At 39.8% G+C, this 16,617-nt stretch overlaps 1 protein-coding gene across 1 annotated transcript; it reads right to left on the bottom strand.

The window, feature by feature from the left end:
* Positions 1-874: 874 nt before the first annotated feature.
* On the bottom strand, positions 875-16,236 carry ppp1r14bb (protein phosphatase 1, regulatory (inhibitor) subunit 14Bb). The gene is made up of 4 exons (XM_086058404.1): positions 15,604-16,236; positions 3,195-3,278; positions 2,877-2,909; positions 875-2,798 (listed from the first exon to the last, which is right to left on the bottom strand). Exons 1-4 carry the CDS (start codon positions 15,802-15,804, stop codon positions 2,730-2,732), a joined length of 387 nt encoding a protein of 128 aa, XP_085914530.1. The 5' UTR covers positions 15,805-16,236; the 3' UTR covers positions 875-2,729.
* Between the last annotated feature and the right edge of the window lie 381 nt (positions 16,237-16,617).

Genomic DNA, 16,617 nt, shown 5'->3' with positions numbered 1-16,617 from the left:
TTTTTTTTTTTTTACTTGTTACAAAATAGTGACCACCCCGCCACAAACACCCCACCACGGCACCCCGACCCTATACTAATTGCCTACAAGCTGTATATGTCAAATCTGTACGTATACCGTACAGTTTATACAGTAGTCTGCTCGCGAGATGGGAGGAGCAAGATGGCCGCCCTGTCGCTTCAACGGCTTGCTCGGGCGTGTATGGGCTATCGGCTATCCAGCCATATATTCAGATCAGTGTTTTATACGCTCTTGGCATGTTGTTAAATACTGAATGATTGTGAAAGAAGTGGTCCCAATGAAGGACCTGGTACTAAATGCACAGCCAGCCACTAGCATACGTGAAGTCCAGTCAAAAATGCTCTTGACAATAATGTGTTATATGTGCTCCCACTAGTCTAAACACGGCATTCTAATTAATACTGCAGTTGTGGAATATGAAATAAACAGCAAAATGCACCTGTTTTATCCATCTGAGGGGCGACCATTTTGTCACTTGCTGTCAACTGAAAATGACGTCACAGTTGAAAATATAACAGAAGTGGTCAGCAAAAGTGGCAACATAAGATGGCTGCCATCTGGCTTCAGCGGCGAGGGTCCTATTAACAATCCATGGCTCTAATAGGCACTGTAATGTCATTTTACATACGGTTCATAATTCACAAAGTAGTGCGTAATGAAAGCAAGTGAAGGAACTTTGTACAGTAAAGATCGACTTTCACAGTCGGACTACTTGCATTTATATTTCGTTTTATACTTTCAAGAAATTGAAAGCATGTGGATAGTTTGGCATGGTTGGAAGAACTATTTCTTCAGAATTGGGTATTTGTATGTGGATGCAATGCAGAGCAAATGACAAAGGCAAGTGGAAAACTTTCAGTTTGACATATTTTTATTAAAGTTGCATAAAAGTGTAACAAAATTGGACAAAAACAAGACCTGTTGTTGATATTGCTACATTTGTTTGTTGGTTTGATTCAATCGTCCAAAAAACCACAAGCTCCTTTCTGCACTGTTTAGCTCTTGTATTTAGCCTCAATGACAATAATCAGTATATTGATTGATTTTTTTTGCGCAATTTTCTCCAACAGTAAAAAAAAAAAAAAGTCTAAAAAGGTATATGCAATCCAAACTTGGATTCGGAAAAAAAATCCACTCAAATACTCTTGACTGATTGACCTTGCCTCTTCTTGTACTACAATCTTGAAGTTTCCTGCAAACAGCGCAAGTTTGGGTAAGACACAAGGACGACACAACCAAAAAAAGCATCTGATTAGATTTTTGTTTGTGTAAATCCAAGGCCTGGCATGACGTTTCATGATCGCATTAAAAACAGACCAGTATTCAAATGGTAAATGTCAAGAACATTATCTAAACAGGATCACTGCATCAAGGCCTAAGTATTAAACACACACGTCTAAAAATAACAATAATAAAATAAAAAGAAGCCAAAACATAAGAATCTCCTTTGTTTAAAAAAAGAAAAAAGCTCAGTAACACACTTGACATACATCTTTAAAAAAAAAAAAAAAAAAAAAGTATTCCATTTATTTGGTTTGTGTAACATAAATAATACCTAAGGCAACATCTGTTTCATAAAGAAAAGAACGAGTGAAAAGAAGTGGATGAAAATGGAGGAGAGCGAGGACACGAGTGAGACGGCGCGCGCGCGCACATTGGCCGCCTTGTCACGCTGTTACCGCAGGTGCTGGCGATTGGTCACAGGAATCACAGCAAAACGTTTGTGCTTCTCCGATTGGCCGCCGATCAGTCTCAGGACCGGACAGGCTTGAGATTTGAGACAAATGGCTCATTCTCGGATATAACCGGCAGCTGCAGCTACGCACACAGCTGAGAGACAGCTGTTGTTTGTTCATGCATTTCCGGTCGGTTCTCGAAGTGTTAAAAATGTTAACCTTTTCCTCCCACTCGTCACCCGATTGGTGACTTTGATGACATCATGAAATCATCGCGCAGCCCTGGTGACATTTTCCACCACGATGAGCTGAGAGCACAAAAGAATGAAGTGGGCTGAAAATGGGCAGAAAAGGAGCAAGAGCAGCAGCGAGAAAGGGGATAAAGAGTAAAATAGTATAATAATTATAAAAAACAACAACAAGGCAGCTTAGTTGAGGGACAGTAAGAGCGAGTGACAAAAAAAAATAAAATTACAACAGGAACCAGTCCTTTACTAAAAAATAAATTTTCTCATACTGAACAGCAGAAAAAAAAAAAAACGTGCCGTGATGATTGTAACATTTAGCAACCAGAGTATGCGCAGGCACGCTGCACATTACAGGGCTGGAAAACACACCGGAATTTAGGAAAACCTACTTTAGCCACATCTACAGTACGCCTTTTTTTTTTTTTTTGAACGACGCTGCTCTAAAAATACACCATGTGTTATTGTTGGTGGTCAGAGTGCAGATTTTTTTTTTTCCAGCAGTCTTCAAACGCATCTCGGGGCGGTAAAAAGGAGGCATTGGTGGTATACAAGTAAAGATCACCTCTAAACTCTGCAAGGACTTCCCGCAGAAAAATGACCTCCAAATCAAGCAGATGATGAACTAGATGTTTGTTTGACTAAACCTGACGAGTTAAAATATGACTAGTCTTCCCTTAAAACTCCAGCACTTGATGACTTGAGTGAGAAAAAAGGGTGAGTGGGCGGGTGAGAGGAAGACGGGAGGTGGCTGATGAACCAGGGACGATGGAAAGGTGGGATGACATCATTTCTTCTGAGGTGTGGAAAGCTTCTGCATCCCTCGGATCTTGTCCAGGAGCTCTGAGATGAAGTCCTACGTCAGAGACGACACGCTTGAGCCCCACCGGGTAGGAGTAAAAAACATTTAGAACACATTTGAGAGTCTTCTTACCTCAGTGGGTTTAAAGCAGTCCACCAGTAAGTCCTGTGAGACGGGAATAGATCATTTTTATCTACTGATGCATTTTTCCCCCCTTTTTTTTTTTAAGTGTCCAAACCAAAAAAACAGGTGAGCTGTGATTGGTCGTTACTTGAGCTCTGAGCACCTGTGATTGATGTAGTCTTGCTGTTCATTTAGTTAACCAATAAACCATATACACATGTCTTGAATAAAAAATTAAAAAAAACTTTTTTTTTTCAATACATTTTCCAATTAGCAAACGGATGGCGTTCACAACCACTGGTCCAAACCATCCTGAAAGTGTCCTACCTTGACCCTGGCGGCCCGCTCCACATCACTGGGCATATCCAGCAGTTCATCAACATCAATCTCAAGTTCTGGGATGGCCTCCTCCTGCAGAGAAAGTGAGCCAGGTAACACCACCACCAAGGCTTTTATTTAAAAAATAAAATAAAAATGTGTTACTCGGAATAGTAAAAGAAATAGCGCGCAAAACGTAATCACTTCTTCCTCATTTTAACCTGTGTGCAGAGTCTTGAATGTTGCAGTGTTATTCGCGGCCCTATCACCTTTTTCCTCTTTACAGTGAAGTACCGAATGTGACCTCGAGAGGGAGACATCCTTCCACAAGTAACGATGATGGAACCCCACAACAAAACAAAACAATGATCTAACTGCAATTAAAAATCCAAAGACATTCCCTCAATATTGCTATTGCCATTTAATATGAGATTTCTTTCAATTTTTTTTAACAAACAAAAACCATAAACCAATCTGTACTACAATAAATAACATCAGATTCATTACACATACATGTTTTGGTTTTATAAAGGTGTGTTTGATACCACTCTTTTAGGCCCGATCAAGTACAGAGACCACTAGTAATTTTGATACATACAATTAAACAAACAACAATGACATAATTTTAAAGATTGATCGACATATCATATAACATTTTCTTTCATATTGCATGAAATGAATAGTACTTTTCTAATCCTCTAAATTTCAAATTCCTGATCGTAAAACAGCCACACTCCGTCGTAAGTACTGGTTTTCTTGATTAACACAAGATATAGCCGACTCTCTAGTATCTGTTGGGGCCCCATGCATAAATTAAATGGGAGCCCCCTCTATTGAGGGTTTGTCATCATTTTAATAAATCAACAAAAATTGCTGAACCAAACATTTTTATTTAGTTCATTTTTTAAATTTATTTTTTATTGCATTCGACTACATTCCAATGTCAATTTGAATTTGATTAATTGTTCAGCTTTACATTTGGTGTCGCTGCCCTATATTGACTCGCCTCTCCAGGAATCTGCCGTCTCTCTGCTTCCCCCTCGGCCCGAGTTGCCCCCACCAGCTGTCTGTGCACCTGCCCACTACCCACAAACAAACCCCACACTGCTCCGTGTGTGTGTGCGTGTGTGTGTGTGTGTGTGTGTGTCACATGAATGCAATCTTTTACTCATGGATTATCGACAAATTTGAACTCAAGCACACCCAAACAGGTTGATATCAAAATATGGCCTCCGTGTGTCCATAAATAAGCTTTTTCTTCTCCACCAAGCGTTCTTGTTTAAAACCGAGTAACTTGAAATCGATCGAGGAGCCCGAGGGCGGGCGGGCGGGCTGGAAAAGTCAGGCTTTGGCGGGGAGACACAAAGAAAAGGAAGATCCGCAAGGGATGATTCCCAAAACAATCCCCCAGACTGATTTCTAGTCTGCTTTCCGTGGGCGTCCTTTGTGCTGCCTTGCAAATGATTGACTCACAGATTGCTGCCAGAAATGTGCACGTTCAGCTTTTTTTTCTTTCTTCCCGTACACTTTGCTTCTGAAGTGATAAGAAGAGAACATCGAGCAAAGTCTCGTTTAAAGAAACGTGGCTACATTTGGGCTAAGCAATCCACTAATCCACTAAGGGTTGTATTTTGGTGTCATTTAGTAACGCACACCAGGCCCGAAAGGGCAACAAAGTAAATACAAATTTAAAAAAAGGAAGTGAGAAAGCCGTTGTGGAGATTAGTTTATATCCTGTTTGACAACCTTGTCAACCTTTGCCAAACACGCCTAACAGCTTAGTGAAAAATAAGACGTCTTATTTCAGGTATTAAAGAGAATATTTGAATGAATAAACTTTAACACACTTCTAGTACTCAATTAAACTTGAGCTGTATGTTCCTAATGGGGGTGTAAATTGCCTAGTACCAATTCGATTCAATACCGATTAATCCCGATACGAACCTATAAATTGATTATTGTAATAAAAAAAAATACTCACATTTAGAAAATACTAATTAGTAAACTTGTACATGTACACAGTAAGATTTGTATGAAAATGTATTCATTTATCAGAAAATTCAGGCTGAGCCACTGCATTTAACAAACAGGTTGCTGTCTGTTTCATGTCTGAACAAAACTGAAATAAAATATTAAGGCTTAATGTTCCATTAATATAATTTTTTTTTCATGCTTAATGTGTGAATCCTAACCCTAAATAAGACGTTTTGTTGAATATTGCCATAAAAAAAATTATGTTTAAAAGTCGATTCGGCCGCATATCGAATCGATTTTTTCCTAACAGCCCCAGTTCCTAACACAACAAAAACATCAAAATAAAACGTTCAACTACTGGTACCACTAGCTCTAGTGGTACGCGAAAGCATCACTGAATTAAATGCTCAAAGTGGGATTTCAAACATGTGATTACACCCAACACAGACGCAGACACACCGTCTGTGTGTCGGCCGGAGGCAGTCAAAAGCAGAATGAAATGTCGTTGTGTCATCGTGTGTGTGTGTGTGGGGGGGATAGATAGGATTTCTCTTAGCATGTAGTAGACGCAGCTTCAGGCTTGGACGGATCAAACAGCTGAAAAAGCAGCCGGAGCCTACAACAAGCTGCATTTAGACTTAAGACACAAAGTGGGTCAGCACAAACACGGTGCAGGTCCATTTCGCCATACGGCTGATGAAACAAGTCAGGCTTTTTAAGCCAACACTTTGGTTTAACTGGAAAATCCTGATCATGAGTCAGAGGGACTTAGTTTAGCTCCTAATGAGCCGAAATGTTAACTTCCAACATTGCTGTAAGCGATTCTAAACAAGAAACTCAAATCCTAAATGACTGACAATATCCCCCACCATACCACGAAAGATGGGAGGCAGCTTACGTGTTTTATATTGTTACTGTACAGGGTGGGACAACCCCCCTGGGACAACCCCCCCCCCCCCCCCCGCACCCACAACAAAGGATTCCTAATGACTGACATCAAGGTACTTCGTTGATTAGAGAGTAAAAATAGACTCCAGGAGGCTGGTTGGGGTTAGCCTGTTGGCCTGCTCTGCTTTATCAACAGTAATGTTTTGGCTGGCTGGGAGTGAAAGGGGACAAAAGGGGGGGGGGGGGGTTCCTTGAGGACATGCCAGACAGGGAAGTGATGGCAGGCGGCTAACGGGAAGCAGGAAGAGGTAGAAAAAGTCGGCCGCGTGGCGCTTAAACAATGCCTCACTTTTTCTTCTTCTACCCATCAACAGTGAACACGATTGTTACTTTATGGCAGCTAGCTAGAAGAGACATGTGACCTGTGACTTAACTCGTTCACTGCCATTGACGTCAAAAAAAAAAAAAAGGAGTATGAAAACCTAGGATTTTTTTTATTGTACATTTAGATCAGATATAAAATGTATAATTAATCGTGAGTTAACTATTGAAGTTATGCAATTAATTACAATAAAAAAATGTAATCACCTGACGCAATAAAAAAAGAAAAGAAATGATTATTTAAAAAATTAGCAGCGTTACAAGTTTTATATCTGTTCTAAATGCACAATAATTTTTTTAATATGTTTTCATACTCTTGTTAACAAAAAAAAGGAAAAAAAAGGTTAAACTAATAGAAATAGTTCAAATTAATATTTGACGTCTATAACCGTCAATGGTAGTGAATGAGTTAAAAGGAACCCCGACTGTAATGACAAGTTTGCTCTATATTATTTATTTGGTTGTTACTAACATAACTATGAGATTCATTTTTCAAAAATCATTTCCATTTCCCATTTCCATTTTGTAGAAATTGTTATTTACGACAGCTAGCTCTCTGCCGAGCAATGCAACGCCTATAAAGAAAGCAAGGACGCATTCAAGAAAAAAAATTCATTTGAACTATTTCTATTAGTTTCACATTTTTTTCCCACTGTTGTTAACGAGAGTATGAAAACCTAGAATTTTTTTTATTGTACATTTAGAACAGATATAACATTCGTGATTAATCACAAAAAAAAAAATCGCCTGATGCCCCAATTAAAAAGAAAAGAAAAGATTATTAAAAATTAGGGGCATCAGACGATTAAATTTTTTAATTGTAATTAATCGCATGACTTTAATAGTTAACTCACGGATTAATCACAAATTTTATATCTGTTCTAAATGTATAAAAATTCTAGGTTTTCACACTCTTGTTAACAAAAGTGGGGAAAAAAATGTTAAACTAATACAAATAGTTCAAATGAATTTTTTACGTCAATAGCCGTCAATGGCAGTGAATGAGTTAAATGCGTTGCGACAAATAACAATGACGGCGTACGTCCAAATAAAGTTGTATTAAACTGGAAATGATTTTAAAATGAATCTCAGTTATATTAGTAACAATCAAATAAATAATACAGAGCAAACTTGTCATTACAGTCAGGGTTCCTTTTTAAGACAAACATTGGATGCGCCATTTTTTTTTATTGCTTCTGAACGGCTACTTTAGGAGTTAAAACGGCCAAGTCGCTATGGTGTGCTGCTAATGAATGAAGTCAGACAAACAATCCAAGATCCAAAATCAATACAATGCACTTTGTATAAAGGCCGCGGAAATTAATCAGTTTGAATGCGCTTCCTCCTAACACTTCTTTTTCTTTCATTTATTGAGTGATGAAAGCCAGCCGCAACTTTCTCTATCTGGTCTCCAATCAAGAATCCAAAACAGCGTAGAAAACTATTTCAAGTCTCCGCTGCACTCGGAGAAAGTTTTCACACAAGCTATTTCGGTCCATCAGGGTTGGGAGGGTTACTTTTAAAATGTAATCCATTACAGTTACAAGTTACAAAAAGTACAAAAAATGTAGTGAGTAACGCAATCCAAGTATCATAATATTAAAGTAATGTAACTGGATTACTTTTGGATTACTCCAATATTGAGTATGCTCATGAAGACAAAATAAAAATAAATATCACCACCATATCTATTCTATACAATGTGCCCCTGCTATTTGCGGGTGATAGGGACCCGGGCAGCCTACAAATAGCATGTAGGCTATTGATTGATTGATTGAAGGCCATATGCTGTTTTCGAACTGTCACTGAAAGCAACCACACCTCACAGATTAGATAGATAGATAGATAGATAGATAGATAGATAGATAGATAGATAGATAGATAGATAGATAGATAGATAGATAATCCAATGACATCAACTGCAAAATGAACTTTTATCCCAGTCACAAGTTTAGCCGTGTATATATGTTGTGTATGATGTTTTGGAAGGTGTAACTCGCATTATGGTTGTAGGCTAGCGGGCTAGCTAGCAAGAAGCTACAGCGCGTAGCATGCCGCTGGACTCTCAGCTCAAACTTTCGCTGCGAGTAAATTCCAGTGAATACCGGTCGCCATTTCCTCCTCCCGTCCGTGAAGCTTTTTCAAACTGCCCGCGTGTGGAGGACACGACTAGTCTTTATGTTCTTTAAAAAAAAATAAAAAAATAACCTAAAACAACACAAAGCCCGCATTCAACGCAGGCTCATGCAAACAGGCATACAGCAGAGAAGTGGCCAAAAGTACAAGGACCCTCAAAAACAGAGGTTTCCATCGATCTATGTTTCCCACTACCATCCGTCATTACTTCACTATATACACTTTTTTTGTGTGTGTGTAAAATATACCCAAAAGTCATAGTTGCTCCATGTAACGGTTGAATGATTCATACATCGGCTTGTTTGGCCTGGCCCAGTGGTTCACCGTTTTTTTTGTTTTTTTAACTCATTCACTGCCATTGACGGTTATAGACGTCAAATATTAATTTGAACTATTTCTATTAGTTTAATTTGTGTTTCCCCTATAGTTAACAAGAGTATGAAAAATTAGAATTTGTTTATTGTACATTTAGAACTGATGTAAAATTTGTGATTAATCGTGAGTTATTTCATGAAGTCATGCAATTAATTACGATTAAAAAAATGTAATCGCCTGATGCTCCTAATTCTTAATAATCTTTTCTTTTTTTAAATCGCGTCAGGCGATTTAAATGTTTTAATTGTAATTATTCACATGACTTCAAAAGTTGCCTCACGATTAATCATAAATTTTATATATGTTCTAAATGTACAATAAAAAAAATCGAGGTTTTCATACTCTTGTTAACAAAAGTGGATTTTTTTAAAAACTAATAGAAATAGTTCAAATGAATTTTTGACGTCAATATCCGTCAGTGGCAGTGAATGAGTTAAATATCTACTTCACATATGTGTGACTGTTAGCCAGGCAGCCCTCAGGGTGACACCCACCTAACCAAGGAGGACACGTTCTGTCAAGCACACCTAATTTCCTAAGCATCTTGCAACATTTGTGCGAAACAAAATTGCCCAATTTGTGCCTAGGAAAAATGTAGATTGATGTCAAACCCATTCACAGATTTCTCCACTCGTTCTCACTACAACCAAAACACAGAGATTAAGAGCAGATTAAAATAGAAATGCACACAAACACGGATTAATGCAGATTACCATTATGTCACCACTGGAGACACAGCATAGGGTTTAGAATTGAAAGAATCCACTATTTGTCGGTCGATTGGTCAGTGACTGTTTACACGTAGTCTCTTTTTGAACGGTTTGAACGGCAAAAATCGGATCTCAACCTCTCACACTTGGCTGACAGGCTGGCCCGTGTGACACGAGACAAAATGACAAACTCGTCAAATTGAGCCAGTACTTGAAACACAACACTGGAAAGAGTGAAGTCATCCGTGCGTACAGCTCAACGCGGCCAACACGCCGTTTTGACAAACAACCCAAGCCGAGTCAAGAGATGAAAATGGCGCAAAGCATTTTGGGAGCTACCGGCGTCTTTGCCATGGCACTGAAAAGTGCACATACAACTCAACTCATTTCACAACAAGCAGTCATTTTTGGCAGACGGTAAACAAATTAATTGCATCCAGCAAGTTCCCTGTCACAGCAAACTGTCAATAAATGGTTATTTTCGGTTCCATACATAGTATAGAAAAGAAAACACAAACATTACAATAACCGAAAAAAGGAATAGGCTGAAACACTATGTTGGTTGTTAATGTTGGCCCTCACTTTACATGTTTCATACATAAACAAACCCATTAAATAATAGTTTCCTTCACTTTATTTAAAGAAAATCTGAATACAAAAAGTTAAGATATTGTTCGCTAGATGACAAAGCATTTCCAGTGTCTTCAAATACTAATAATTAGTTATCTTAATTATTAGTACTGTCTTTATCGAATATTTTCAAAAATGGATTAATCTATCAATTATTCAACCGATTAATCTACTAATCTGATTCATTTAAATTTTGCATTAAAGTGTGTTACAACAACAAAAAATCCCTGCTTACTGTTAATTAACCGGTGATTGGTATTTCATACTTTGTATTCGTATAGTGCAAAAAGAAAAAGAAAAAGAAAAAGAAAAAGAAAAAAGATTGATGTTGCACTATGATACCGGTTCCGTCTTCTTTTTCCAAAGTAAAAAAATATGTTTGCCAATTTCTTATTTGGATTAAACACAGAAGGTAATTAGTCTTCTTTTATGAAGGACTACCGAAATCAATGAACAATTACTATTGATATGCAGAAATCAGATTTCTTAATTAAAAAATGGCTCCAAACGATTACTCGGTTATTAAAATAGTTGTCGATGAATTTGATAATTGATTACTCGATTCATTTGGACAACTCCATTAATTATTCTAATCACTTTTTTTGTAAATTAATAATTGGGTCTATATTTGTTTTATCCCAAACTATAAATATAGATAACCAATATGTATTTTTACATGTTGAAACCTATTATTTGCATTATTATTTAAATAACTGTTTACCATTTAAGTGCAACAAAATGTGCATTTAATGCAACCCCAATAAACATTTACATTCACTATAGCTTTATGCTAACAATTAATGGAAAACACCATAGAGAGGCTAGTGAATAGCATCTATGTGGCATTGCACAAGTAGCACAGTACAATTTTAATTGATTTTAATCTAATAAACCAAAAAAACGTTTCTTTAAAAGGTTTCATTTATTCCAAAATAATTCTTGTGCAAAATGTTTAGACAACAATAATGACATAAACTTAACTTTCATAGTTTGTGCTTACATGCCACAATGAAGTAGTTGGTGGCTGTTGTAAACATGTCTTGTAAAGCACCCATCCAGCATTCTGCCACTTATGCAAAATTACAACTCACAAAAACATTTGGATGTAACAGAACATAAGAACCAAAAAATTCAATTTCACGATCTAGAAAAAAAAAAAAGAAAAGACGATTTATTGAATTAATTTGATTTATTGCCCAGCCCTATTATGTGGTCATTATTGAATCGCCTAATATTGGAATATCCAGATTTACTCATTTCTCATGACTCATAGGACGAATGGCGGTGGGTTGTTTTGTTTATACTTGTAGTAGGTAGAGCTTAACTTTGTCTCTTTTACACAGGAAGTGTGGGAAAAAGGCCAAACATTCCACTTAATGACTCACATCCCTTGTTCTCCGTCTTTCCCTCCCTCCTCATTTGTTGCGCTGCCTCACAACTTCAAGGAATCCATAAACTTAGTGAGTCCACCGTTTCAAAACACACGACATGCCGACTCACCCACCGCACGGCATCATCTAACTGGAAATGTGTGCACTGCATGAAGCCACGTGTAAAACTATTAACACAAATGTGTGTGTCTGTATGAAAGGGGGTTTGCTTGCTGAGACACACTGGCGTCTTTCACTTCCCGCTGAGCAACAACCACTTTTTGTTGTCACCCTTTTTGAGTCAATCACTGTTTAGTACTCAAATGATTACTTTTAAGGTTTAAGACAACGCTGTATGTTGTGTATGATGTGTTTTTGTGTGTGGACAGTTTAGGCCTTCCTTGACAGGACATCTGTGTTTGAGACGGAATAATTAAGGTAATTAAGATTGGACACTCCAAATTGTTCAGGGTGTACCCCGCCTACTGCCCGAAGCCAGCTGGGATAGGCTCCAGCAACCCCCGCAACCCTTGTGAGGACAAGCGGTACAGAAAATGGATGGATGGGATGGAAGATTAAAATCAACAAGCTTCTTGCTAGCTATCCATCCATCCATCCATTTTCTTAACCGCTTGTCCTCACAAGGGTCGCGGAGGTTGCTGGAGCCTATCCCAGCTGGCTTCGGGCAGTAGGCGGGGTACACCCTGAACTGGTTGCCAGCCAATCGTAGGGCACACAGAGACGAACAACCATACTCACAATCACACCTATGGACAATTTGGAGTGTCCAATTCACCTGCCATAATGGTGCTAATTATCTCCGGTAGAGGTAGAGGAACCGAAATGTAATTATTGTGGCAATGGTGTACACTTGTGAAAGGGCTAACCATCATAATACAACAAGAAGTCATTCTTGATGTTGACTTTGTTTGAAATGAAATCACACAATGTCACTTTGGTCTAAGGAAACTGCCACAAGTCGTGTTAGCTAATGCTAACATGCTAGTTTAGCTAATGTTAACATGCTAGCTTAGCGTTGGATGACTTGATTCGTCACATTACAAGTGTTTTACGTCCACGTCGGAACACATGAGCGATCATGACAGAAGTGCCTTGACTTCTGAATGCCTTGACTTATGAATTAATGGCATTTCAATTCATTTCAAATGAGAAAATTGATTGTACGAGTGCTTTTAGTTACAATCTTGCTAATGGTATAATAGTGAAACTGGAGGCAGTATGTTTTTTGTTTTTTTTAAGGGTGGGTGACTAAACGGGTAGAACATGAACACGCCTGGTTGCCATGGTGCCAGTCTCCTCCTGGCTGTTCGCACTGACGGAGCAGGTGGCTGGATGAACATCCGACATGCTGGCAGGCAGGAATGCCAGCGCAATTGGCGACCGGTGGTGTACTTTCTAGGAATTATATAAATGAGGAACATTATCGATCCCTTTTGGAATCAACTCCAAGTCTTTTTAAAAAATATGAATAGCTGAACTGGCTTCTGTCAAATCCTACTAAAGACTCGCATGGCTAACAAAAGGAGAGGAAGACGAACGTGCCAGGGTTCTCCTCATAATTGCTCCGAGCTGAAGCGGCCTCTCCGGTTACGCTGCATCACAGCACGTGCTTCTTTTTTATTTGTATTTTCTTTCCCAGTCTCCATGAGTGAGCCCAGTGTGTCCACGTGATTGAAGCTACTAGCATTTCATAACATGTGAAAAGAAACTGCGGGGTGCTTCTTTCAAGCGACAAATGTTTGAAAGACTCGATGAGAACAAAGGATTTTCTCCTGGACGTAATCCAGCTCGAACCCGAAATTTCACCGCCTCACCTGATGCCGCAAAACACCAACTGGCTACGACACAAACCAAGACTCCAGCCTAACCCATTTGCCTGTATTTGCATTTCATTCAGTCCGAGTCTTCCTGCTGTCGATTGTCTGAACAAAGTTCCTGCCCCAACCTTTGTGACCGAGCTGGTTGAGAATTTCATTGCTCATGGTCTACTCACCCAACTTGGACTCAGTCCACATTGGTCAGATCACAGGCTTGCTTCATTCAACTCATTGTTGGAGTATTGATTATATCACTGTCCGTGATGTTAACTCTACACTCTACACGAGACGGTGTCTCCATTCCGGCGTCGTTGCTACAGCAACCTGTCCGATGGGTCAATGACTTATGTTTACATGCAGTCAATGACACTTTCTAACCAGAATTTTTACCTTAACCCAAACTGCATGTTAACATAGCCAATAATGTGGTCCAGTCTGAACAGGGCCAGATCTCATTTGGACTAGGGGTGTGCCAAAAAAAATCGATTCTCATAAGAATCGCAATTCTCATTTTGTACGATTCAGAATCAATTTTAAATGCCCCAAAATCGATTTTATTTAAATTTTATACTGTCTTCCCATAGTTTGTGTGTGCCTTTATTGGGAGCGCTGTTCATGTTGTACCCGATTTGGCCACTTTGGTTCCACACGGTCTGATACACTGTTAAATTGTAGCCACATTAGAGAGTAGAAGGAAAAAGTCACGATCGAGTTATTCCCATAAAAGTTTTGTTTTTTTGCAGCGTGGAGCCGTTCCTTTGAGTGATAAAAGTGCCGCGAGTAGCGCGCTAATTAGCGTTAGCGAGTCAGACTGGAGTAGATCATTACGATTCCTTGAACATCTATAAATTGAAGCAAAAATCATTGTCAATCAAATCTTTGTGAATCAAAAATCATTCTTAATCGAAAATCGATATTCTGAATCGAATCGCACACCCAAAAATCGGAATCGAATCGTGAGACATTCAAAGATTCCCACCCCTAATTTGGACACTTGCTAAAAAACAGTGTGGCCAGTCAGCCCTAAAAAAAAAAATCACATTTGAGGAGGAATCAGATTGGAATCAGATTAACCTGCAGTCTGAATTCCCCAGTAGGGTGCAACCGTGCAAGGCAAACTGTTGTAGCTGCAACCAACTACAGATTCCCCTTCACTTTCCCCACCAAATAGTTACTATCCATGTACTTCAATTTCTGCCTGTCCGAGTCTCAGACGCGCATATTAAAATCCATTATTGGCAGACAGTCAAAGCACATTGATCCCAAAATCCTCTGCGGGTCACTTAATCACCTTAAGTGGTGTTTAGAGTTTCCCCCCGACACGGCTGGAGCATACTGCTCCACAACAATGGAATTTATCCTCCATGCTAACCAGGTGTGCCCCCCCCCCCCCCCCTCCTCACTGTCACTCCTCAAGGAAAAGCCCCAACCTGCTAAACATTCTTCACGCTCGGAATAGCATGTGGGTCATTGCCAGCTCAGTGCAGTTGACGTGAGCTTCCGAGCTTACCGGAGACTTGAGGGTTACGACACCATTGTGGCTTTAATGGGCTGGGGTGCACATATTTTAGAGCAGCCCCCCCCCCCCCCCCCAACACACACACCCCTGTTCATGCATATTTCCTGTTGTCCCTGTAAGCCTTGTGATTGACTAAGCTTCACAAGGTGTTGCTTGATCTGGGGTGTAAAAGTGGATTTTTTTTTTTAAAGATGCATTAGAGGAATAAACGTATAGAAAAAAATCACATTTGCAGTGTTAGGTGGATATTGCACAGGTGTGCTTTAAGGCTCTTTCAACCAATGAGATTGCAGAGCAGCCTCCCCTTCTCCGGGCTTGCCTATAAAGGCGACGCGAGCTATGAATAGCCAACCTGTACTTGCACACTGATACATCTGTTAATTGTGTTTCATTAATTTCGCTCGGTTAATCGAACAATGTAGCGTTGCTATAATCCCCTCATGCACACGACCCTGACTCCATAAATGCGAAAGAGGCCATGAGATCAGTGTCCAAAAAAGAAAAAGAAGAAAAAAAAAGGCCTACTATGTATTACTTAGCAGGAGTGACTGATCGATTGGTTCGATCGGCGGGTGTTATACAATACTGTTACTGTACCTCGCAGTCGTAGAGGTCCGTTAGCTGGTCGATGATCCACTCCTCCAGGTTGAGTCTTTTCCTCAGTTCCTTGCGGTCGTATTTGACGGTGACGCGTCCCTGCTTGCGAACCGGGGTCTCGGGTTCCTCCGTGGTGCCGGCCGGCGTCTGGAAGTACACCCGGGGCTGAGGACTCGTCTCCGGGCTCGTGACGGCCGCCATGCTCGCTCGGTTCGGCGGAAGGGAGACGAGAGAGATCCGATCCAACTCCCCCCTGGACCGGAGGTGCTAAAAGAGGAGGTGAGGGGGGACAAACACGAGGCGATCGACGCTCGATTTTTGTCCTTTTTTTCAGCGAGATGTAAAAATCCTGCTAAAATGAGGAGTTGCCTTTGTTGTCCGGGCTGGAGAAAAAAAAACACTCTCACGGAGAAAGAGTAACCGGCTTATTGGCCTATTTACAGCATGCAAACTCAGCTTACATAAAAAGGAAGGCAGTCAACTCTTCTTTATCCAGTACAAAGAGAAAGCCAATGTCCCTCTCGCTCTGTTACTCCCTCCCTCTCTTTCTCTCTTTCCTTTCCACGCGTCCTCGGGAGATGTGCGTGCGCGTGTTTTCGCTCCCTGGATGGACAAGAGAGCAACTGACGTAACCTAGTAGAGAGAAAAGGGAATATACTATAAATATGGACTTTTTGTCTCCTCCTTAAAAGTCAGTCCACACCCACTTGTATGCATCGTGGAACCCTCCGCCTTTTTTTTTTTACTTTTTTTTTATCCACACTCCCTTGACTCAAATCAACATTCACGTACGTGGCATCAACCCCCTGCAAAGAAAAAAGTGCTTACTTTGAATTTTCTTATCTCTGACATTTCACAGTTTTTGTTATGCACAAGCGCCCACAGTTATTTATCACGTGTGAATCGTTTTTGCTAGTCCATTTACCCACAATGCACAGCGCACATCTACCCCAAGGCTTTCACTACTTCTACACAACTGCTTCCTTGTAACGTGTTCTGAGAAAAACCAACGTG

The sequence above is a fragment of the Leptonotus elevatus genome, chromosome 17 (genome assembly GCF_054856555.1).
Source record: "Leptonotus elevatus isolate MCC_2025b chromosome 17, RoL_Lele_1.0, whole genome shotgun sequence".
NCBI lineage: Eukaryota > Metazoa > Chordata > Actinopteri > Syngnathiformes > Syngnathidae > Leptonotus > Leptonotus elevatus.
This window is presented reverse-complemented; position numbering and strand designations above follow the sequence as displayed.